The following is a 25,742-nucleotide window of genomic DNA, read 5'->3' as shown; positions in this document are numbered from 1 at the left end:
CGAAAAGTGGATTGTTCAGTTGTTTTTGAGGATATTTATGACTTCCGAGGATTTTAAAAACCTATTGGAGCATTGCACCAGACAGACCGCTGTGATTTTTGACAACTGCCCAACCTGCCGTATGAGTTTCGCTATGTCGTGACCAGAACATCGCGTCCGGATCCAGTCGATCTTATTAACTCTCAACAGCCTATAGACTTATCGATCGGATCCTGCGGTTTTGGTTTGAATATCGGATCAATATAAGTTATATTGCGTATCACTGAGGAGGACAGGATGAGCGGAGGAGCGGACGTGGTGTGCGCCGGCTGGCTGAGGAAGTCACCGCCGGAGAAGAAGTTACGGCGCTATGTAAGTATTGTTATAAGCGCGTATAGAGCATTTTAATATTCATAACAGTTTAGATTTTAGCTCTTTTTTTATTATTTATTTAACCTTTATTTAACTAGGAAAGTCAGTTCAGAACAAATTCTTATTTAATAATGACGGCCTGGCAAAAGGCCTCCTGTGGGGAGGGGGGCTGGGATTAAACATTTTTTAATACAAATAAATAAATATGTAGGACAAAACATACATCAGGACAAGAGAGACACCACAACACTACATAAAGACAGACCAAAGACGACAGCATAGCAAGGCAGCAATACATGACAACACAGCATGGTAGCAACACAACATGACAACAACATGGTAGGAACACAACATGACAACAACATGGTAGGAACACAACATGACAACAACATGGTAGCAACACAACATGACAACAACATGGTAGGAACACAACATGACAACAACATAGTAGGAACACAACATGACAACAACATAGTAGGAACACAACATGACAACAACATGGTAGAAAAACACAACATGACAACAACATAGTAGGAACACAACATGACAACAACATGGTAGCAACACAACATGACAACAACATGGTAGCAACACAACATGACAACAACATGGTAGGAACACAACATGACAACAACATGGTAGCAACACAACATGACAACAACATGGTAGCAACACAACATGACAACAACATGGTAGCAACACAACATGACAACAACATGGTAGCAACACAACATGACAACAACATGGTAGGAACACAACATGACAACAACATGGTAGAAAAACACAACATGACAACAACATGGTAGGAACACAACATGACAACAACATGGTAGCAACACAACATGACAACAACATGGTAGGAACACAACATGACAACAACATGGTAGAAGCACAACATGACAACAACATGGTAGCAACACAACATGACAACAACATGGTAGCAACACAACATGGTAGAAACACAACATGACAACAACATGGTAGAAACACAACATGGTAGCAACACAACATGACAACAACATGGTAGCAACACAACATGACAACAACATGGTAGCAACACAACATGGTAGAAACACAACATGACAACACAGCATGGTAGAAACACAACATGGTAGCAACACAACATGACAACAACATGGTAGCACCACAACATGACAACAACATGGTAGCAACACAACATGACAACAACATGGTAGCAACACAACATGACAACAACATGGTAGCAACACAACATGGTAGAACCACAACATGACAACAACATGGTAGAAACACAACATGGTAGCAGGACAAAACATGGTACAAACATTATTGGGCACAGACAACAGCACAAAGGGCAAGAAGGTAGAGACAACAATACATCACACAAAGCAGCCACAACTGTCAGTAAGAGTGTCCATGATTGAGTCTTTGAATGAAGAGATGGAGATAAAACTGTCCAGTTTGAGTTGTTTGTTGCAGCTCGTTCCAGTCGCTAGCTGCAGCAAAGTGAAAAGACGAGCGACCCAGGGATGTGTGTGCTTTGAGGACCTTTAACAGAATGTGATTGGCAGAACGGGTGTTGTATGTGGAGGATGAGGGCTGCAGTAGATATCTCAGATAGGGGGGAGTGAATGGGTGTTGTATGTGGAGGATGAGGGCTGCAGTAGATCTCTCAGATAGAGGGTTTTAATTAATCTATAGAATTAAGCACTTGGGTAAAGTAAATAGTGATAGTTAAACCAATAACCCAATAAAAATGTTGAACATTTGTGAGTAAGGTAAACCTTATTATATTTGTTTCTTCAACTCAATACTACAGTGGTCTCCTCACTCCTGGTCTCACACCTGGTCTCACACCTGGTCTACTCACTCCTTACACCTGGTCTCACACCTGGAATCCTCACTCCTCACACCTGGTCTCACACCTGGTCTCCTGACTCCTCACAAATGGTCTCACACCTGGTCTCCTGACTCCTTACACCTGGTCTCACACCTGGAATCCTCAGTCCTCACACCTGGTCTCACACCTGGTCTCCTGACTCCTCACACCTGGTCCCCTCATTCCTCACACCTGGTCTCCTGACTCCTTACACCTGGTCTCACACCTGGTCTCCTCACACCTGGTCTCCTCACACCTGGTCTCCTCACTCCTCACACCTGGTCTCCTCACACCTGGTCTCCTCATTCCTCACACCTGGTCTCCTCATTCCTCACACCTGGTCTCCTCACTCCTTACACCATATCTCTATATAACAGGGTCTGAGCCATATCTCTGTATAACAGGGTCTGAGCCATATCTCTATATCACAGGGTCTGAGCCATATATCTATATCACAGGGTCTGAGCCATATCTGAGCCATATCTCTGTATAACAGGGTCTGAGCCATATCTCTATATAACAGGGTCTGAGCCATATCTCTATATAACAGGTTCTGAGACATATCTCTGTATAACAGGGTCTGAGCCATATATCTATATAACAGGGTCTGAGCCATATCTCTATATAACAGGGTCTGAGCCATATCTCTATATAACAGGGTCTGAGCCATATCTCTATATAACAGGGTCTGAGCCATATCTCTATATAACAGGGTCTGAGCCATATCTCTTTATAACAGCCATATCTCTATATAACAGGGTCTGAGCCATATCTCTATATAACAGGGTCTGAGCCATATCTCTGTATAACAGGGTCTGAGCCATATCTCTATATAACAGGGTCTGAGCCATATCTCTATATAACAGGGTCTGAGCCATATCTCTGTATAACAGGGTCTGAGCCATATCTCTATATAACAGGGTCTGAGCCATATCTCTGTATAACAGGGTCTGAGCCATATCTCTATATAACAGGGTCTGAGCCATATCTCTGTATAACAGGGTCTGAGCCATATCTCTATATAACAGGGTCTGAGCCATATCTCTATATAACAGGGTCTGAGCCATATCTCTATATAACAGGGTCTGAGCCATATCTCTGTATAACAGGGTCTGAGCCATATCTCTATATAACAGGGTCTGAGCCATATCTCTGTATAACAGGGTCTGAGCCATATCTCTATATAACAGGGTCTGAGCCATATCTCTGTATAACAGGGTCTGAGCCATATCTCTATATAACAGGGTCTGAGCCATATCTCTATATAACAGGGTCTGAGCCATATCTCTATATAACAGGGTCTGAGCCATATATCTGTATAACAGGGTCTGAGCCATATCTCTGTATAACAGGGTCTGAGCCATATCTCTATATAACAGGGTCTGAGCCATATCTCTATATAACAGGGTCTGAGCCATATCTCTATATAACAGGGTCTGAGCCATATCTCTGTATAACAGGGTCTGAGCCATATCTCTATATAACAGGGTCTGAGCCATATCTCTATATAACAGGGTCTGAGCCATATCTCTGTATAACAGGGTCTGAGCCATATCTCTATATAACAGGGTCTGAGCCATATCTCTATATAACAGGGTCTGAGCCATATCTCTGTATAACAGGGTCTGAGTGATGCAGTATTCACTGGTAAAGCAGTTAGCTTCATCTATTCTATTGGATGACCACAGTAGCAGTAGATTCTAGTGCGTCACTCTCAACCCTGAATGATTGGAATATTTATAACTTTTTGTGTGAAGGCACACTGCTTTCCCTGTCACGGTTGTCGTAGGAAGGAGCGGACCGACGTGCAGCGTGTGTGTGTCGTTCCACATTTTATTTTCACTGTGGAAACTATGCAATACATATAAATAAACTGAATAACAAAACAACAAACCGTGTCGAAGCGGTGCAACATACACTCACTCAAAGACAATCTCCCACAAACCCAGGTGGAAAAAAAACACCTACTTAAGTATGATCTCCAATTAGAGACAACGATGACCAGCTGCTTCTAATTGGAGATCCTCCCAAACAAAACCCAACATAGAAATACAAAACTAGAACATGACAACATAGAAAAACTAAACTAGGAAAATAACAGCTTTCTATGGTCTGGACGTGACAGTCCCTCTCAAGTTGTATAGCTCTCTCTCTCTCTCTCTCTCTCTCTCTCTCTCTCTCTCTCTCTCTCTCTCTCTCTCTCTCTCTCTCTCTCTATTCAATTCAATTGACTTTATTGACATGGTAAGTTCATTATTACTTACATTGTCAAAGTGTACATATAGAAAAAGAAAAAATATATATTTATATATAAATAAATGGTGTGACCAACAGCAGTAATAATAGTAGTAGTGGACATGGGATTACCATTAACAACAACAACAACAACAATATTAATCAGAACAACAATACATTAAAGCAATGGTAGTAGACCAGTGTCAACATGACTGAGAAGACACATGACCTGGTATGAAAGACTAAACTAAACAAGATGGGAAATATTATCCACATTACATTGCACTTTTCACTGGCTGTCCCTCAGGTTGTGGCAGGGGGACACATATATGGCTGCCAAAACTGCACATTTTGGCTTTTCACCCAATAAATATTTGATTTTTTTCCTCATCTTTTATAGTTTCAAATTCTTTGTATTGAATTATAATTTTGGGAAATAAATATTCTCTTAGGTCTGAGTATTTGTCACAGTGTAATAGGAAATGCAGCTCTGTCTCTACCTCTCCCCTGGAGCAGAGTGAGCACAGCCTGTCCTCTCTGGGCAGCCAGGTTTGTCTGTGACGACCGGTCTCTATAGCCAGACTGTCCTCTCTGGGCAGCCAGCCTGTTCTCTCTGGGCAGCCAGGTTTGTCTGTGACGACCGGTCTCTATAGCCAGACTGTCCTCTTTGGGCAGCCAGGTTTGTCTGTAACGACCAGTCTCTATAGCCATACTGTGCTCGCTGAGTCTGTACCTAGTCAGTGTTTTCCTCTCTCTCTCTCTCTCTCTCTCTCTCTCTCTCTCTCTCTCTCTCTCTCTCTCTCTCTCTCTCTCTCTCTCTCTCTCTCACTACAGACTATGGTAAAACTTTATCTCCCACAAGTCACGTTCAACTCAAGCAGGAAAATACTCTTCTTGAATTTAGTGTATATATAGGATTGTACTCCTGTAGGCTGCTACCCTGAACGACATTAACACATTATGAGGTTAAAATAGGCTTTTAAACAGACCTCCTGGTGTGTGTGTGTGTGTGTGTGTGTGTGTGTGTGTGTGTGTGTGTGTGTGTGTGTGTGTGTGTGTGTGTGTGTGTGTGTGTGTATTTTTGTGCCTCCAGGAGGGGCATTGCAAACCAGACGGATAGCCAGGGTCACACTCCAACATTCAGACATAATTTGCAAAGGAAGCATTTGTGTTTAGTGAGTCTGCCAGATCAGAGGCAGTAGGGATGACCAGGGATGTTCTCTTGATAAGTGCGTGAATTGGACCATTTTTCTGTCCTGCTAATCATTCAAAACCTAACGAGTACTTTTGGGTGTCAGGGAAAATGTACGGAGTAAAAAGTACATTATTTTCTTTAGGAATGTAGTGAAGTAAAAGTAAAAGTTGTCAAAAATATAAATATTAAAGTAAAGTACAGATACCCCCAAAAACTACTTATGTAGTACTTTAAAGTATTTTTTACTTTAGTACTTTACACCACTGGTATTCATCAAGTGTCTCAGGATAGGAGTTATGACCTAGAACTGAGAAGGTTTGTAGAGATATGGGCCTCCCCTTTATGGGCCCTGTTGCTCCCCTTTAAGACAACACAGCCACATCTCCTGACTTATTTTTGACTGTGGACAGGAAGGGATGGGGGCTATTTTGAGTTTTATTGTGTCTACTTCCTGTTCAGGTGTAATGTCATTGCGGGTTCTGACTGGAAAACACATCACCACTCGAAGATGGAGGAAGGGAGAGAAAGCGAGAGAAGAGAGAGAGAGAGAGAAGAGAGAGACAGTAGGGAGAGAGAGTGAGTGAGTGAGAGACAGAAGAGCGAGAGAGAGAGACATCACCTACTGTACAGAGAGATGAACCTGGAGAAGAGTCCCCTAAGCATGCTGGTCCTGGGGCTCTGTTCACAAACACAAACAGACCCCACAGAGCCCCAGGACAGCAACACAATTAGACCCAACCAAATCATGAGAAAACAGAAAGATAATTACTTGAAACATTGGAAAGAATTAACAAACAGAGCAAACTAGAATGCTATTTGGCCCTAAACAGAGAGTACACAGTGGCAGAATACCTGACCACTGTGACTGACCCAAACTTAATGAAAGCTTTGACTATGTACAGACTCAGTGATCATAGCCTTGCTATTGAGAAAGGCCGCTGTAGGCAGACCTGGCTCTCAAGAGAAGACAGGCTATGTGCACACTGCCCACAAAATGAGGTGGAAACTGAGCTGCACTTCCTAACTTCCTGCCAAATGTATGACCATATTAGAGACACATATTTCCCACAGATTACACAGATCCACAAAGAATTTGAAAACAAACCCAATTTTGATAAACTCCCATATCTACTGGGTGAAATACCACAGCGTGCCATCACAGCAGCAAGATGTGTGACCTGTTGCCACAAGAAAAGGGCAACCAGTGAAGAACAAACACCATTATAAATACAACCCATATTTATGTTTATTTATTTTCCCTTTTGTACTTTAACTATTTGCACATCATTACAACACTGTATATAGACATAATATTTAACCTTCTATTTAACTAGGCAAGTCAGTTAAGAACAAATTCTTATTTACAATGACGGCCCACCCCGGCCAAACCCAGACGACGCTGGGCCAATTGTGCGACGCTCGATGGGACTCCCAATCACAGCCTGATGTAATACAGCCTGGAATTGAACCAGGGACTGTAGTGATGCCTCTTTCACTGAGATTCAGTGCCTTAGACCACTGTGCCACTCAGGCGTCCATTTGAATATAATATATATTTATATTTATTATATTATTTATATCAGGCTATATATATGATATATTTATATCATTTGAAATGTTTCTATTCTTTTGGAACTTGTGTGAGTGATATATTTACTGTTAATTTTTCTATTGTTTATCTCACTTTTGTTTATGATCTATTTCACTTGTTTTGGCAATGTTAACATATGTTTCCCATGCCAATAAAGCCCTTAAAATTGAATTGAAATTGAATTGAGAGAGAGAGAGAGAGACAGAGAGAGAGACAGACAGAGAGACAGAGACAGAGACAAACAGAGACAGACAGACAGACAGAGAGACAGACAGAGAGACAGCGAGAGACAGACAGAGAGACAGAGCGACAGAGAGACAGAGACAAACAGAGAGACAGACAGAGACAGAGAGACAGACAGAGAGACAGAGCGACAGAGACAGAGACAAACAGAGAGACAGAGAGAGCGACTGAGAGACAGAGAGACAGACAGACAGAGAGACAGAGCGACAGAGAGACAGAGACAAACAGAGAGACAGACAGAGACAGAGAGACAGACAGAGACAGAGCGACAGAGAGACAGACAGACAGAGAGACAGAGACAAACAGAGAGACAGACAGAGAGAGAGACAGAGACAAACAGAGAGACACACAGAGACAGAGACAAACAGAGAGACACACAGAGACAGAGACAAACAGAGACAGACAGACAGACAGACAGACAGACAGACAGACAGACAGACAGACAGACAGACAGACAGACAGACAGACAGACAGACAGAGAGAGAAACAGAGAGAGACAGACAGAGAGACACACAGAGACAGAGCGACAGAGCGACAGAGAGACAGAGACAAACAGAGACAGAGAGAGATAGAGAGAAGAGGAAACCATTCCTGGTTTAGGGTCTATGTCATTTAGGCAGAGACCCCCCCCACACCAAACCACTCTTTCCTGTCTTGCGGCCTTCACTTCCAGTGAACATATCCTGTTGTGTGTGTGTGTGTGTGTGTGTGTGTGTGTGTGTGTGTGTGTGTGTGTATGTGCACTACAGAATAAAACCCTTTGACACACGTTGCTGAGTAAAGTTTGGGGAGTGTCTCAGTGAAACTGTTGAGAAACACTCTTAGCATTAGTTATGGCCAGATTAAGACTGTTACTGCAATGCTAGAACAATCTGTGCACACACACACACACACACATACCAGGCCTGGATATTATCTTTGGCAGCGTGGTCGCTGAATGATGCAATGAAACTATAGAGGTATTTTCCCTTTCAGCAAAGAAATCAGCCGCAGTGTGTGTGTGTGTGTGTGTGTGTGTGTGTGTGTGTGTGTGTGTGTGTGTGTGTGTGTGTGTGTGTGTGTGTGTGTGTGTGTGTGTGTGTGTATTATTCACAAACAGAGGATACAGCAGGTATAAACAAACAGTGAAATGTTTACTGACAAGCTCTCGAATCAAAATCGAATCAACATTTTATTGGTCACATACTACTACTACTATCTGTTACTACTACTACTACTACTACTACTACTACTACTACTACTACTACTACTATCTGTTACTACTACTACTACTACTACTACTACTACTACTACTATCTGTTACTACTACTACTACTACTACTACTACTACTATCTGTTACTACTACTACTACTACTACTACTATCTGTTACTACTACTACTACTACTACTATCTGTTACTACTACTACTACTACTACTACTACTACTATCTGTTACTACTACTACTACTACTACTACTACTACTACTACTACTATCTGTTACTACTACTACTATCTTTTACTACTACTACTACTACTACTATCTGTTACTACTACTACTACTACTACTACTACTACTATCTGTTACTACTACTACTACTACTACTACTACTATCTGTTACTACTACTACTACTACTACTATCTGTTACTACTACTACTACTACTACTACTACTATCTGTTACTACTACTACTACTACTACTACTACTACTATCTGTTACTACTACTACTACTACTACTACTACTATCTGTTACTACTACTACTACTACTATCTGTTACTACTACTACTACTACTACTACTACTATCTGTTACTACTACTACTACTACTACTACTACTATCTGTTACTACTACTACTACTACTACTACTACTACTATTACTACTACTATCTGTTACTACTACTACTACTACTACTACTACTACTACTATATGGTACTACTACTACTACTATCTGTTACTACTACTACTACTACTATCTGTTACTACTACTACTACTACTACTACTATCTGTTACTACTACTACTACTACTACTACTATCTGTTACTACTACTACTACTACTACTACTACTACTACTACTACTATATGTTACTACTACTACTATTTGTTACTACTACTACTACTACTACTATCTGTTACTACTACTATCTGTTACTACTACTACTACTACTACTACTACTACTACTACTATCTGTTACTACTACTACTACTACTATCTGTTACTACTACTACTACTACTATCTGTTACTATCTGTTACTACTACTACTACTACTACTACTATCTGTTACTACTACTACTACTACTACTACTACTACTACTACTACTACTACTACTACTACTACTACTACTATCTGTTACTACTACTACTATCTGTTACTACTACTACTACTACTATCTGTTACTACTACTACTACTACTACTACTACTACTATCTGTTACTACTACTACTACTACTACTACTACTACTATCTGTTACTACTACTACTACTACTACTATCTGTTACTACTACTACTACTACTACTATCTGTTACTACTACTACTACTACTACTACTATCTGTTACTACTACTACTACTACTACTACTACTATCTGTTACTACTACTACTACTACTACTACTACTATCTGTTACTACTACTACTACTACTATATGTTACTACTACTACTACTACTACTACTACTACTATCTGTTACTACTACTACTACTACTACTACTACTATCTGTTACTACTACTACTACTACTACTACTACTACTATTACTACTACTATCTGTTACTACTACTACTACTACTACTACTACTACTACTACTACTACTACTACTACTATCTGTTACTACTACTACTACTACTACTACTACTACTACTACTATCTGTTACTACTACTACTACTACTACTACTACTACTATCTGTTACTACTACTACTACTACTACTACTATCTGTTACTACTACTACTACTACTACTACTATCTGTTACTACTACTACTACTACTACTACTACTACTATCTGTTACTACTACTACTACTACTACTACTACTACTACTACTACTATCTGTTACTACTACTACTCTTTTACTACTACTACTACTACTACTATCTGTTACTACTACTACTACTACTACTACTACTACTATCTGTTACTACTACTACTACTACTACTACTACTCTGTTACTACTACTACTACTACTACTATCTGTTACTACTACTACTACTACTACTACTACTATCTGTTACTACTACTACTACTACTACTACTACTACTATCTGTTACTACTACTACTACTACTACTACTACTATCTGTTACTACTACTACTACTACTATCTGTTACTACTACTACTACTACTACTACTACTATCTGTTACTACTACTACTACTACTACTACTATCTGTTACTACTACTACTACTACTACTACTACTATTACTACTACTATCTGTTACTACTACTACTACTACTACTACTACTACTACTATATGGTACTACTACTACTACTATCTGTTACTACTACTACTACTACTATCTGTTACTACTACTACTACTACTACTACTATCTGTTACTACTACTACTACTACTACTATCTGTTACTACTACTACTACTACTACTACTACTACTACTACTATATGTTACTACTACTACTATTTGTTACTACTACTACTACTACTACTATCTGTTACTACTACTATCTGTTACTACTACTACTACTACTACTACTACTACTACTACTATCTGTTACTACTACTACTACTACTATCTGTTACTACTACTACTACTACATCTGTTACTATCTGTTACTACTACTACTACTACTACTACTATCTGTTACTACTACTACTACTACTACTACTATCTGTTACTACTACTACTACTACTACTACTACTACTACTACTATCTGTTACTACTACTACTATCTGTTACTACTACTACTACTACTATCTGTTACTACTACTACTACTACTACTACTACTACTATCTGTTACTACTACTACTACTACTACTACTACTACTATCTGTTACTACTACTACTACTACTACTATCTGTTACTACTACTACTACTACTACTATCTGTTACTACTACTACTACTACTACTACTATCTGTTACTACTACTACTACTACTACTACTACTATCTGTTACTACTACTACTACTACTACTACTATCTGTTACTACTACTACTACTACTATATGTTACTACTACTACTACTACTACTACTACTACTATCTGTTACTACTACTACTACTACTACTACTACTATCTGTTACTACTACTACTACTACTACTACTACTACTATTACTACTACTATCTGTTACTACTACTACTACTACTACTACTACTATATGGTACTACTACTACTACTATCTGTTACTACTACTACTACTACTATCTGTTACTACTACTACTACTACTACTACTGCTACTATCTGTTACTACTACTACTACTACTACTACTATCTGTTACTACTACTACTACTACTACTACTACTACTATATGTTACTACTACTACTATTTGTTACTACTACTACTACTACTACTATCTGTTACTACTACTATCTGTTACTACTACTACTACTACTACTACTACTACTACTATCTGTTACTACTACTACTACTACTATCTGTTACTACTACTACTACTATCTGTTACTACTACTAATACTACTACTACTATCTGTTACTATTACTACTACTATCTGTTACTACTACTATCTGTTACTACTACTATCTGTTACTAGTACTACTACTACTATCTGTTACTACTACTACTACTACTACTACTACTACTACTACTACTACTATCTGTTACTACTACTACTACTACTACTACTACTATCTGTTACTACTACTATCTGTTACTACTACTACTACTACTACTATCTGTTACTACTACTACTACTCCTACTATCTGTTACTACTACTACTACTACTACTACTACTATCTGTTATTACTACTACTACTACTACTATCTGTTACTACTACTACTACTACTACTATCTGTTACTACTACTACTACTACTACTACTATCTGTTACTACTACTACTACTATCTGTTACTACTACTACTACTACTACTATCTGTTACTACTACTACTACTATCTGTTACTACTACTACTACTACTACTACTATCTGTTACTACTACTACTACTATCTGTTACTACTACTATCTGTTACTACTACTATCTGTTGCTACTACTACTACTACTACTACTACTACTACTACTATCTGTTACTACTACTACTACTATCTGTTACTACTACTACTACTATATGTTACTACCACTACTACTACTACTACTACTACTACTACTACTACTACTACTACTAATATCTGTTATTACTACTAATACTACTACTACGATCTGTTACTACTACTACTACTACTACTACTATCTGTTACTACTACTACTACTACTACTATCTGTTACTACTACTACTATCTGTTACTACTACTACTACTACTACTACTACTACTACTACTACTATCTGTTACTACTACTACTACTACTACTACTACGATTTGTTACTACTACTACTACTACTACTAATATCTGTTACTACTACTACTATCTGTTACTACTACTACTACTACTACTACTGTCTGTTACTACTACTACTATCTGTTACTACTACTATCTGTTACTACTACTACTACTATCTGTTACTACTACTATCTGTTACTACTACTACTACTACTACTACTGTCTGTTACTACTACTACTATCTGTTACTACTACTATCTGTTACTACTACTACTACTATCTGTTACTACTACTATCTGTTACTACTACTACTACTATCTGTTACTACTATCTGTTACTACTGTCTAATATCTGTTACTGCTATCTGCTTCTACTACTTGTTAATACTATCACATGAAATCAAATTTTATTAGTCACATACTGAACACGTGGTTAGCAGATGTTATTGCGGGTGTAGTGAAATGTTTATGCTTCTAGACGAGACAGTGCAGCAGTATCTAACAGGTAATATCTAACAACTCCACATCCAAACCTAATACACACAGTCTAGTAAAGGAATGGGATGAGAATATATAAATATAAACTATATGGATGAGCAGTAACAGAGAGGCTAAGATACAATAGATAGTAAAGAATAGATAGTGAAGGATACAGTATACAGTATATACATATGAGATGAGTATTGCGAGATATGTAAACATTCTTATAGTGCCATTACTAAAGTGACTAGTGTTCTATTTATTAAAGTGGAAAATGAAATCAAGTCTGTAGGTAGGCAGCCGCCTCTCTGTGTTAGTGATGGCTGTTTAACAGTCTGATGGCCTTGAGATAGAAGCTGTCAGTCTCTCGGTCCCAGTTTTGATGCACCTGTACTGACCTCGCCTTCTGAATGATAGCAGTGTGAACAGGCAGTGGCTCGGGTGGTAATTGTCTTTGATGATATTTTTGCCTTCCTGTGACATCGGGTGTTGTAGGTGTCCTGGAGGGCAGGTAGTTTGCTCCCGGTGATGCGTTGTGCAGACCTCACTACCCTCTGGAGAGCCTTGCTGTTGAGGGCGGAGCAGTTGCCGTACCAGGCGGTGATACAGCCAGACAGGATGCTCTCAATTGTGCATCTGTAAAAGTTAGTGAGTGTTTTTGGTGACAAGCCACATTTTTTCAGCCTCCCGAGGTTGAAGAGGCGCTGCTGCGCCTTCTTCACCATGCTGTCTGTGTGGGTGGACCATTTCAGTTTGTCCGTGATGTGTACGCCGAGGAACTTAAAACTCTCCACCGTCTCCACTACTGTCCCGTCAATGTAGATAGGGGCTGCTCCCTCTGCTGTTTCCTGAAGTCCACAATCATGTAAGAGCCGACGCCGGACAGGAGAAGCCGTGCACGGGAGTCAGACATTTGTTCGGGAATAGACATAGAACAAGACAGGAACAGCGTCAGCACAAGGACATGTGACAAACAATGCAGCAGCTGGGGAACTGACAAATATAGGGGAGGTAATAAACAGGTGAGTGAGTCCAGGTGAGTCCAATATCGCTGAAACGCGTGATGTGAGGGAAGGCAGGTGTGCGTAACGCAGGGCAGCCTGGTGCCCTCGAGCGCCACGGCGGGGGGAGAGAGCGGTAGCAGGCGTGGCAGATCATCTCCTTAGTTTGGTTGACTTTGAGTGAGAGGTTATTTTCCTGACACCACACTCCGAGGGCCCTCACTTCCTCCCTGTAGGCCATCTCGTGGTTGTAAGCCTACCACTGTAGTGTCGTCTGCAAACTTGATGATTGAGTTGGAGGCGTGCATGGCCACGCAGTCGTGGGTAAACAGGGAGTACAGGAAAGGGCTGAGAACGCACCCTTGTGGGGCCCCAGTGTTGAGGATCAGCGGAGTGGAGATGTTGTTTCCTACCTTCACCACCTGGGGGGCGGCCCGTCAGGAAGTCCAGGACCCAGAGAGCGGGGTCGAGACCCAGGGTCTCAAGCTTAATGATGAGTTTGGAGGGTAATATGGTGTTTGTCATTTAGCTCAGTTACCTTAGTTTTCTTGGGAACAGGAACAATGGTGGCCATCTTGAAGCATGTGGGGACAGCAGACTGGGATAAGGATTGATTGAATATGTCTGTAAACACACCAGCCAGCTGGTCTGCGCATGCTCTGAGGACACGGCTAGGGATGCTGTCGGGGCTGGCAGCCTTGCGAGGGTTAACACATTTAAATGTTTTACTCACGTTGGCCACGGAGAAGGAGAGCCCACAGTCTTTGGTAGCGGGCCGTGTCGGCGGCACTGTATTGTCCTCAAAGCAAAGAAGTTGTTTAATTTGTCTGGGAGCAAGACGTCGATGTCCGCGACGGGGCTGGTTTTCTTTTTGTAATCCGTGATTGTCTGAAGACCTTGCCACATACGTCTCGTGTTTGAGCTGTGAAATGTACAGTGAAATGCTTAATTTCAACTTCTCCTCAATAGTACAGTGAAATGATTACTGACAACTTCTTCTCAACAGCATAGTAATAACTGGTGGTGGTAGAATACAGTAGTAGCGTAGTAATATCTGGTAGCGGTAGAATACAGTAGTAGCATAGTAATAACTGGAGGTGGTAGAATACAGTAGTAGCATAGTAATAACTGGTAGCGGTAGAATACAGTAGTAGCATAGTAATAACTGGAGGTGGTAGAATACAGTAGTAGCATAGTAATAACTGGTAGTGGTAGAATACAGTAGTAGCATAGTAATAACTGGAGATGGTAGAATACATTAGTAGCATAGTAATAACTGGTAGCGGTAGAATACAGTAGTAGCATAGTAATAACTGGTGGTGGTAGAATACAGTAGTAACATAATAATAACTGCTAGCGGTAGAATACAGTAGTAGCGTAGTAATATCTGGTAGCGGTAGAATACAGTAGTAGCATAGTAATAACTGGAGGTGGTAGAATACAGTAGTAGCATAGTAATAACTGGAGGTGGTAGAATACAGTAGTAGCATAGTAATAACTGGTAGCGGTAGAATACAGTAGTAGCAGAGTAAAAAACTGGTGGTGGTAGAATACAGTAGTAGCATAGTAATAACTGGTAGCGGTAGAATACAGTAGTAGCATAGTAATAACTGGTAGCGGTAGAATACAGTAGTAGCATAGTAATAACTGGTGGTGGTAGAATACAGTAGTAGCATAGTAATACCTGGAGATGGTAGAATACAGTAATAGCGTAGTAATAACTGGTGGTGGTAGAATACAGTAGTAGCATAGTAATAACTGGTAGTGGTAGAATACAGTAGTAGCATAGTAATAACTGGTGGTGGTAGATTACAGTAGTAGCATAGTAATAACTGGTGGTAGTAGAATACAGTAGTAGCATAGTAATAACTGGAGGTGGTAGAATACAGTAGTAGCATAGTAATAACTGGTAGTGGTAGAATACAGTAGTAGCATAGTAATAGCTGGTAGTGGTAGAATACAGTAGTAGCATAGTAATAACTGGTAGTGGTAGAATACAGTAGTAGCATAGTAATAACTGGTGGTAGTAGAATACAGTAGTAGCATAGTAATAACTGGAGGTAGTAGAATACAGTGGTAGCATAGTAATAACTGGTAGTGGTAGAATACAGTAGTAGCATAGTAATAACTGGTAGTGGTAGAATACAGTAGTAGCATAGTAATAACTGGTAGCGGTAGAATACAGTAGTAGCATAGTAATAACTGGAGATGGTAGAATACAGTAGTAGCATAGTAATATCTGGTAGCGGTAGAATACAGTAGTAGCATAGTAATAACTGGTAGTGGTAGAATACAGTAGTAGCATAGTAATATCTGGTAGCGGTAGAATACAGTAGTAGCATAGTAATAACTGGAGATGGTAGAATACATTAGTAGTATAGTAATAACTGGCAGCGGTAGAATACAGTAGTAGCATAGTAATAACTGGAGATGGTAGAATACAGTAGTAGCATAGTAATAACTGGAGATGGTAGAATACAGTAGTAGCATAGTAATAACTGGTAGCGGTAGAATACAGTAGTAGCATAGTAATAACTGGTAGTGGTAGAATACAGTAGTAGCATAGTAATAACTGGAGATGGTAGAATAGAGTAGTAGCATAGTAATATCTGGTAGCGGTAGAATACAGTAGTAGCATAGTAATAACTGGTGGAGGTAGAATACAGTAGTAGCATAGTAATAACTGGTGGAGGTAGAATACAGTAGTAGCATAGTAATAACTGGTGGAGGTAGAATACAGTAGTAGCATAGTAATAACTGGTGGAGGTAGAATACATTAGTAGCATAGTAATAACTGGTGGAGGTAGAATACAGTAGTAGCATAGTAATAACTGCTGGTGGTAGAATACAGTAGTAGCATAATAATAACTGGTGGAGGTAGAATACAGTAGTAGCATAGTAATAACTGGTGGAGGTAGAATACAGTAGTAGCATAGTAATAACTGCTGGTGGTAGAATACAGTAGTAGCATAGTAATAACTGGTGGAGGTAGAATACAGTAGTAGCATAGTAATAACTGGTGGAGGTAGAATACATTAGTAGCATAGTAATAACTGGTAGTGGTAGAATACAGTAGTAGCATAGTAATAACTGGTAGCGGTAGAATACAGTAGTAGCATAGTAATAACTGGTAGCGGTAGAATACAGTAGTAGGATAATAATAACTGGAGGTAGTAGAATACAGTAGTAGCATAGTAATAACTGGTAGCGGTAGAATACAATAGTAGGATAATAATAACTGGAGGTAGTAGAATACAGTAGTAGCATAGTAATAACTGGCAGCGGTAGAATACAGTAGTAGCATAGTAATAAGTGGAGATGGTAGAATACAGTAGTAGCATAGTAATAACTGGTAGTGGTAGAATACAGTAGTAGCATAGTAATAACTGGTAGCGGTAGAATACAGTAGTAGCATAGTAATAACTGGTAGTGGTAGAATACAGTAGTAGCATAGTAATAACTGGAGGTAGTAGAATACAGTAGTAGCATAGTAATAACTGGTGGTGGTAGAATACAGTAGTAGCATAGTAATACCTGGAGATGGTAGAATACAGTACTAGCGTAGTAATAACTGGTGGTGGTAGAATACAGTAGTAGCATAGTAATAACTGGTGGAGGTAGAATACAGTAGTAGCATAGTAATAACTGGAGGTAGTAGAATACAGTAGTAGCATAGTAATAACTGGAGGTAGTAGAATACAGTAGTAGCATAGTAATAACTGGAGATGGTAGAATACAGTAGTAGCATAGTAATAACTGGAGGTAGTAGAATACAGTAGTAGCATAGTAATAACTGGAGGTAGTAGAATACAGTAGTAGCATAGTAATAACTGGTGGAGGTAGAATACATTAGTAGCATAGTAATAACTGGAGGTAGTAGAATACAGTAGTAGCATAGTAATAACTGGTGGTGGTAGAATACAGTAGTAGCATAGTAATACCTGGAGATGGTAGAATACAGTACTAGCGTAGTAATAACTGGTGGTGGTAGAATACAGTAGTAGCATAGTAATAACTGGTGGAGGTAGAATACAGTAGTAGCATAGTAATAACTGGAGGTGGTAGAATACAGTAGTAGCATAGTAATAACTGGTAGCGGTAGAATACAGTAGTAGCATAGTAATAACTGGTGGTGGTAGAATACAGTAGTAACATAATAATAACTGCTAGCGGTAGAATACAGTAGTAGCGTAGTAATATCTGGTAGCGGTAGAATACAGTAGTAGCATAGTAATAACTGGAGGTGGTAGAATACAGTAGTAGCATAGTAATAACTGGAGGTGGTAGAATACAGTAGTAGCATAGTAATAACTGGTAGCGGTAGAATACAGTAGTAGCAGAGTAAAAAACTGGTGGTGGTAGAATACAGTAGTAGCATAGTAATAACTGGTAGCGGTAGAATACAGTAGTAGCATAGTAATAACTGGTAGCGGTAGAATACAGTAGTAGCATAGTAATAACTGGTGGTGGTAGAATACAGTAGTAGCATAGTAATACCTGGAGATGGTAGAATACAGTAATAGCGTAGTAATAACTGGTGGTGGTAGAATACAGTAGTAGCATAGTAATAACTGGTAGTGGTAGAATACAGTAGTAGCATAGTAATAACTGGTGGTGGTAGATTACAGTAGTAGCATAGTAATAACTGGTGGTGGTAGATTACAGTAGTAGCATAGTAATAACTGGTAGTGGTAGAATACAGTAGTAGCATAGTAATATCTGGTAGCGGTAGAATACAGTAGTAGCATAGTAATAACTGGTAGTGGTAGAATACAGTAGTAGCATAGTAATAGCTGGTAGTGGTAGAATACAGTAGTAGCATAGTAATAACTGGTAGTGGTAGAATACAGTAGTAGCATAGTAATAACTGGTGGTAGTAGAATACAGTAGTAGCATAGTAATAACTGGAGGTAGTAGAATACAGTGGTAGCATAGTAATAACTGGTAGTGGTAGAATACAGTAGTAGCATAGTAATAACTGGTAGTGGTAGAATACAGTAGTAGCATAGTAATAACTGGTAGCGGTAGAATACAGTAGTAGCATAGTAATAACTGGAGATGGTAGAATACAGTAGTAGCATAGTAATATCTGGTAGCGGTAGAATACAGTAGTAGCATAGTAATAACTGGTAGTGGTAGAATACAGTAGTAGCATAGTAATATCTGGTAGCGGTAGAATACAGTAGTAGCATAGTAATAACTGGAGATGGTAGAATACATTAGTAGTATAGTAATAACTGGCAGCGGTAGAATACAGTAGTAGCATAGTAATAACTGGAGATGGTAGAATACAGTAGTAGCATAGTAATAACTGGAGATGGTAGAATACAGTAGTAGCATAGTAATAACTGGTAGCGGTAGAATACAGTAGTAGCATAGTAATAACTGGTAGTGGTAGAATACAGTAGTAGCATAGTAATAACTGGAGATGGTAGAATAGAGTAGTAGCATAGTAATATCTGGTAGCGGTAGAATACAGTAGTAGCATAGTAATAACTGGTGGAGGTAGAATACAGTAGTAGCATAGTAATAACTGGTGGAGGTAGAATACAGTAGTAGCATAGTAATAACTGGTGGAGGTAGAATACAGTAGTAGCATAGTAATAACTGGTGGAGGTAGAATACATTAGTAGCATAGTAATAACTGGTGGAGGTAGAATACAGTAGTAGCATAGTAATAACTGCTGGTGGTAGAATACAGTAGTAGCATAGTAATAACTGGAGGTAGTAGAATACAGTAGTAGCATAGTAATAACTGGTAGCGGTAGAATACAGTAGTAGGATAATAATAACTGGTAGTGGTAGAATACAGTAGTAGCATAGTAATAACTGGTGGAGGTAGAATACAGTAGTAGCATAGTAATAACTGGTAGCGGTAGAATACAGTAGTAGGATAATAATAACTGGTAGTGGTAGAATACAGTAGTAGGATAGTAATAACTGGTGGAGGTAGAATACAGTAGTAGCATAGTAATAACTGGAGGTAGTAGAATACACAAGTATCAATAGGAATTGTCTCTAAGGTGCAGATGAATAGCAGGTCTGAGCAGGTAGACAGCTAAGGTTTCCAACGGTCTGATTGCCCGTTCGTAGAAGGTCCGATGCTGCCATACCATTTGCCAGATGGTAACAGAGTAAACAGGCTTTGGCTCGGCTAACTATTAAAATGTGTTTGAACTCCTTGACAATCTTCCAGGCCTTCCTCAGACATCGGCCTGGTTTAAATGTTCTGTAGGGCTGGACGCTCGCCCCCATTGGTGTGTGTGTGTGTGTGTGTGTAGGTATGTAGGTGTGTATGTGTGAATGTGTCATGCTGTACCATGGCATGCTGTGCTTCTCACGTACAAATGACTAAAGTGTCAATAAATCACACACTCCTACACACACACACACACACACCGCACTAAGTCTTGGTTGTCCACTGCCTATTGAATCATGGCTGAAATATATCATCGTGTGGAATGTTCATGGGAGATGGGGTCGACCCATACCCACAATGCCTGGCGTGAGGCAACACCAGCTCTAAAGGACTGAGAAATGTGTGTGTGTGTGTGTGTGTGTGTGTGTGTGTGTGTGTGTGTGTGTGTGTGTGTGCGTGTGTGTGTGTGTGTGCGTGTGCGTGTGCGCGTGTGTGTGTGTGCGTGCGTGTGTGTGTGTGTGTGTAATACAGTTACCATTGTGAAAAGGCCTTTTTATGAGATTATATTTGTGCAGTCAACTCAAATTACAGCAAGAGAGACAAAGATAGTTGATTTTAGCTGAGTCGGATTGAGCGATGTCATCTAGACTCGACGTTTTCTGAAGGTTCATGAGTCATTTCATTATTAGGATTGAAAAAAGACCAAGGTATTAAAATGTGTTTAGCTGTTGACGTTGCAATGACGGTCTTAATCTGTCATCTCTCGCTCTTCTATCTCTCTCTCCTCCCTCCTCTCCCCCTCTCTCTCCTCCCTCCTCTCCCCCTCTCTCCTCCCTCCTCTCCCCTCTCTCTCCTCGCTCCTCTCCCCCTCCCTCCTCTCCCCTCTCTCTCCTCCTCCCCTCACTCTCTTTCTCTCCCCTCCCTCTCCTTTCCTCCTCTCTAGGCGTGGAAGAGGCGTTGGTTTGTTCTGAGGAGCGGTCGACTGACCGGAGACCCTGACGTTCTAGAATACTACAAACATGACCACGCACGCAAACCCATACGCATCATCAACATGAGCCTCTGTGAACAGGTAATACACTATACTGTACTGTACGCATCATCAACATGAGCCTCTGTGAACAGGTAATACACTATACTGTACTGTACGCATCATCAACATGAGCCTCTGTGAACAGGCTGTATACTCCGCGTTGCGTCGGACCTAAGAACAAACCTTAGCCGTAGTATATTGGCCATATACCGCAAATTCCCGAGGTGCCTGATTGCTGATATAAACTGGTTACCAACCGAATTAGAATAGTAAAAATAAATGTTTTTGTCATACCCCGTGGAATACGGTCTGATATACCACAGCTTTCAGCCAGTCAGGATTCAGGGTGTGAACCAGCCGGTTTGTAATTAATGAGAGAACACCTCCACCCACTAACAATGTCATTACAAATTACAACATAACAAAAGGAAACTCCATTAAGCTACTATCCTGATCCAAATCACTATCATCAATGATGTAAAATCTGTCTCTTCTCTCTCTGTCTTTACACTCTCTGTTTCTTCTCTCTCTCTCTGTCTCTCTGTCTTTACACTCTCTCTCTGTCTCTTCTCTCTCTCTGTCTCTCTCTCTGTCTTTACACACTCTCTCTGTCTCTCTGTCTTTACACTCTCTCTCTGTCTCTTCTCTCTCTCTGTCTCTCTCTCTGTCTTTACACTCTCTCTCTCTTCTCTCTCTCTGTCTCTCTCTCTGTCTTTACACTCTCTCTCTGTCTCTCTCTGTCTTTACACTCTCTCTCTGTCTCTCTGTCTTTACACTCTCTCTCTGTCTCTTCTCTCTCTCTGTCTCTCTCTCTGTCTCTCTCTGTCTCTCTCTCTGTCTTTACACTCTCTCTCTGTCTCTCTCTCTGTCTTTACACTCTCTCTCTGTCTCTCTCTCTGTCTTTACTCTCTTCTCTCTGTCTCTTCTCTCTGTCTCTTCTCTCTCTATCTCTATCTCTCTTCTCTGTCTTCGCTCTCTATCTCTCTTCTCTGTCTTCTTTATCTCTCTTCTCTCTCTCTCTCTCTCTCTCTCTCTCTTCTCTCTTCTCTCTCTGTCTCTGTCTCTCTTTCTCTCTTCTCTCTCTCTGTGTCTCTTCTCCCTCTCTCCTAGGTGGATGCAGGCCTAACCTTTAATAAAAAGGATTTGGACAGTAGCTATGTGTTTGACGTGCGGACAGTGGAGAGGGTATTCTACCTGGTGGCCGACAGTGAGGAGGACATGAACACATGGGTCAGGTGTATCTGTGACCTGTGTGGATTCAACCCTACTGACCATGGTATGACAACACACACACACACAGTATTCATGACCATATTAACACACACATTTGATTGACTGAATTTATTTGACAATATGTAAAATCCATACATAAGGGTTCTCCAGTCTCCACATACAATTTAAGAAAATCATCAAGGATAACACAACAAAGCTTGACAGCTAGTTTCCATTGTGGTCCTTTTGAAGAGAGGGGGAAAAGGGGAAGAGGGAAGAGGGGGAAGAAGGAAGAGGGGAGAGGAGGAAGAGGGGAGAGGGAAGAGGGGAGAGGGAAGAGGGGAGGGGAAGAGGGGGAAGAGGGGAAGAGGGAGAGGGGAAGAGGGAAGAGGGGAAGAGGGAAGAGGGAAGAGGGGAAGAGGGGAAGAGGGGGAAGAGGGAAGAGGGAAGAGGGGAAGAGGGAAGAGGGAAGAGGGGAAGAGGGGAAGAGGGAAGAGGGGAGAGGGAAGAGGGGAAGAGGGGAGAGGGGGAGAGGGAAGAGGGAAGAGGGAAGAGGGGAAGAGGGAAGAGGGGAAGAGGAAGAGGGGAGAGGGAAGAGGGGAGAGGGGAAGAGGGAAGAGGGGAAGAGGGAAGAGGAAGAGGGGAAGAGGGGAAGAGGGGAAGAGGGGAAGAGGGAAGAGGGGGAAGAGGGGAAGAGGGGAAAGGGGAAGAGGGAAGAGGGGAAGAGGAAGAGGGGGAAGAGGAAGAGGGGAAGAGGGAAGAGGAAGAGGAAGGGGAAGAGGAAGAGGGGAAGAGGGAAGAGGGGAAGAGGGGAAGAGGAAGAGGGAAGAGAGGAAGAGGGAAGAGGGGAAGAGGGAAGAGGAAGAGGGGAAAGGGGAAGAGGAAGAGGGGAAGAGGGAAGAGGGAAGAGGGGAAGAGGGAAGAGGGGAGAGGAAGAGGGAAGAGGGGAGAGGGAAGAGGGGAAGAGGGAAGAGGGAAGAGGGAAGAGGGGGAAGAGGGAAGAGGGGAAGAGGAAGAGGGAAGAGGGGAAGAGGGGGAAGAGGAAGAGGAAGAGGGGGAAGAGGAAGAGGGGAAGAGGGGAAGAGGGAAGAGGGAAGAGGGGAAGAGGGGAGAGGGAAGAGGGGAAAGGGGAAGAGGGAAGAGGAAGAGGGGGAAGAGGGGAAGAGGGAAGAGGGGGGAAGAGGGGAAGAGGGAAGAGGGAAGAGGGAAGAGGAGGGAAGAGGGAAGAGGGAAGAGGGAAGAGGGAAGAGGGAAGAGGGAAGAGGGAAGAGGGAAGAGGGAAGAGGGAAGAGGGAAGAGGGAAAGAGGGGAAGAGGAAGAGGGAAGAGGGGAAGAGGAAGAGGGAAGAGGGGGAAGAGGGAAGAGGGAAGAGGGGAAGAGGGGAAGAGGGAAGAGGGAAGAGGGGGAAGAGGGGAAGAGGAAGAGGGAAGAGGGGAAGAGGGAAGAGGGGAGAGGAAGAGGGAAGAGGGGGAGAGGGAAGAGGGAAGAGGGGAAGAGGAAGAGGGAAGAGGGGAAGAGGGAAGAGGGAAGAGGGGAAGAGGAAGAGGGGAAGAGGGAAGAGGGAAGAGGGGGAAGAGGGAAGAGGGAAGAGGGGAAGAGGGAAGAGGGGGAAGAGGGGAGAGGGAAGAGGGAAGAGGGGAGAGGGAAGAGGAAGAGGGGAAGAGGGAAGAGGAAGAGGGGAAGAGGGGAAGAGGAAGAGGGGAAGAGGGAAGAGGGGAAGAGGGGAAGAGGGAAGAGGGGGAATAATGCAACAAGGTTAGGCGGCGATTGTAATGACAACAGACAATGACAGACACAATTGTTGTTTGTTTCACAACATCCGATAATTAATACAATTTCCGTTCCTAATAAACAACTATGGACAGATACATCTTCCTCCTCTTCCTCCTCTTCCTCCTCTTCTCACACACCCTTAATATACAAACAATCAATCCCTAATATATATATATATATATATACACACATTATACATTTTAGTCATTTAGCAGACGCTCTTATCCAGAGCGACTTACAGTAGTGAATACATACATTTCTTTATTTTTTTTCTCCGTATATACACACACACACAAGACAATCACAATATAATAAACAACAAACACCAAAAGGCAGACCTCCGCCACCTAGTTTCATCTAAATAACAGATGGTCTACAAGTGAATATCCCCTTTGAGACATGCCACTATTTAGCCATTTTTTTTTTCTTCTCCCAGTGAGAACTTGAAACTACCCATGGAGGTTATATAATTCAAATTCTTTGGAAGATTATTCCAAAAGAATATGGCAGCAGAGTATAATAATAAAGAAAAAAATCATTATTATTTCCCCCACCGTGCTTCTACAGCTGCATTGCTTGCTGTTTTGGGGGGGTTTTAGGCTGGGTTTCTGTACAGCACTTTGAGATATCAGCTGATGTAAGAAGGGCTATATAAATATATTTGATTTGATTTGAAATAAATACATTTGACATACCACTTTTAAATCTAAAAAAGGAACAACGTCAGTTTGGCTCCTTCTAGTGGAACGGTTATCCCGGACTAATGGTTATCCCGGACTAATGGTTATCCCGGACTAATGGTTATCCCGGACTAATGGTTATCCCGGACTAATGGTTATCCCGGACTAATGGTTATCCCGGACTAATGGTTATCCCGGACTAATGGTTATCCCGGACTAATGGTTATCCCGGACTAATGGTTATCCCGGACTAATGGTTATCCCGGACTAATGGTTATCCCGGACTAATGGTTATCCCGGACGAATGGTTATCCCGGACGAATGGTTATCCCGGACTAATGGTTATCCCGGACTAATGGTTATCCCGGACTAATGGTTATCCCGGACTAATGGTTATCCCGGACGAATGGTTATCCCGGACGAATGGTTATCCCGGACGAATGGTTATCCCGGACTAATGGTTATCCCGGACTAATGGTTATCCCG

General features: G+C 41.1%; 1 protein-coding gene across 1 annotated transcript; it reads left to right on the top strand.

Annotated features, from left to right (window-relative positions):
• Positions 1-60: 60 nt before the first annotated feature.
• On the top strand, positions 61-22,890 carry LOC123738269 (GRB2-associated-binding protein 1-like; the record flags this gene model as incomplete). The annotated part of the gene is made up of 3 exons (XM_045713318.1): positions 61-351; positions 21,502-21,630; positions 22,702-22,890. Coding segments are annotated over exons 1-3 (393 nt in total), but the record flags the coding sequence as incomplete, so codon positions are not given.
• Between the last annotated feature and the right edge of the window lie 2,852 nt (positions 22,891-25,742).

The sequence above is a fragment of the Salmo salar genome, unplaced genomic scaffold (assembly GCF_905237065.1).
Source record: "Salmo salar unplaced genomic scaffold, Ssal_v3.1, whole genome shotgun sequence".
NCBI classification, from domain to species: Eukaryota; Metazoa; Chordata; class Actinopteri; order Salmoniformes; family Salmonidae; genus Salmo; species Salmo salar.
Note: the sequence above shows the minus strand (reverse complement) of the source record. Positions and strands in the feature narration are given on the sequence as shown.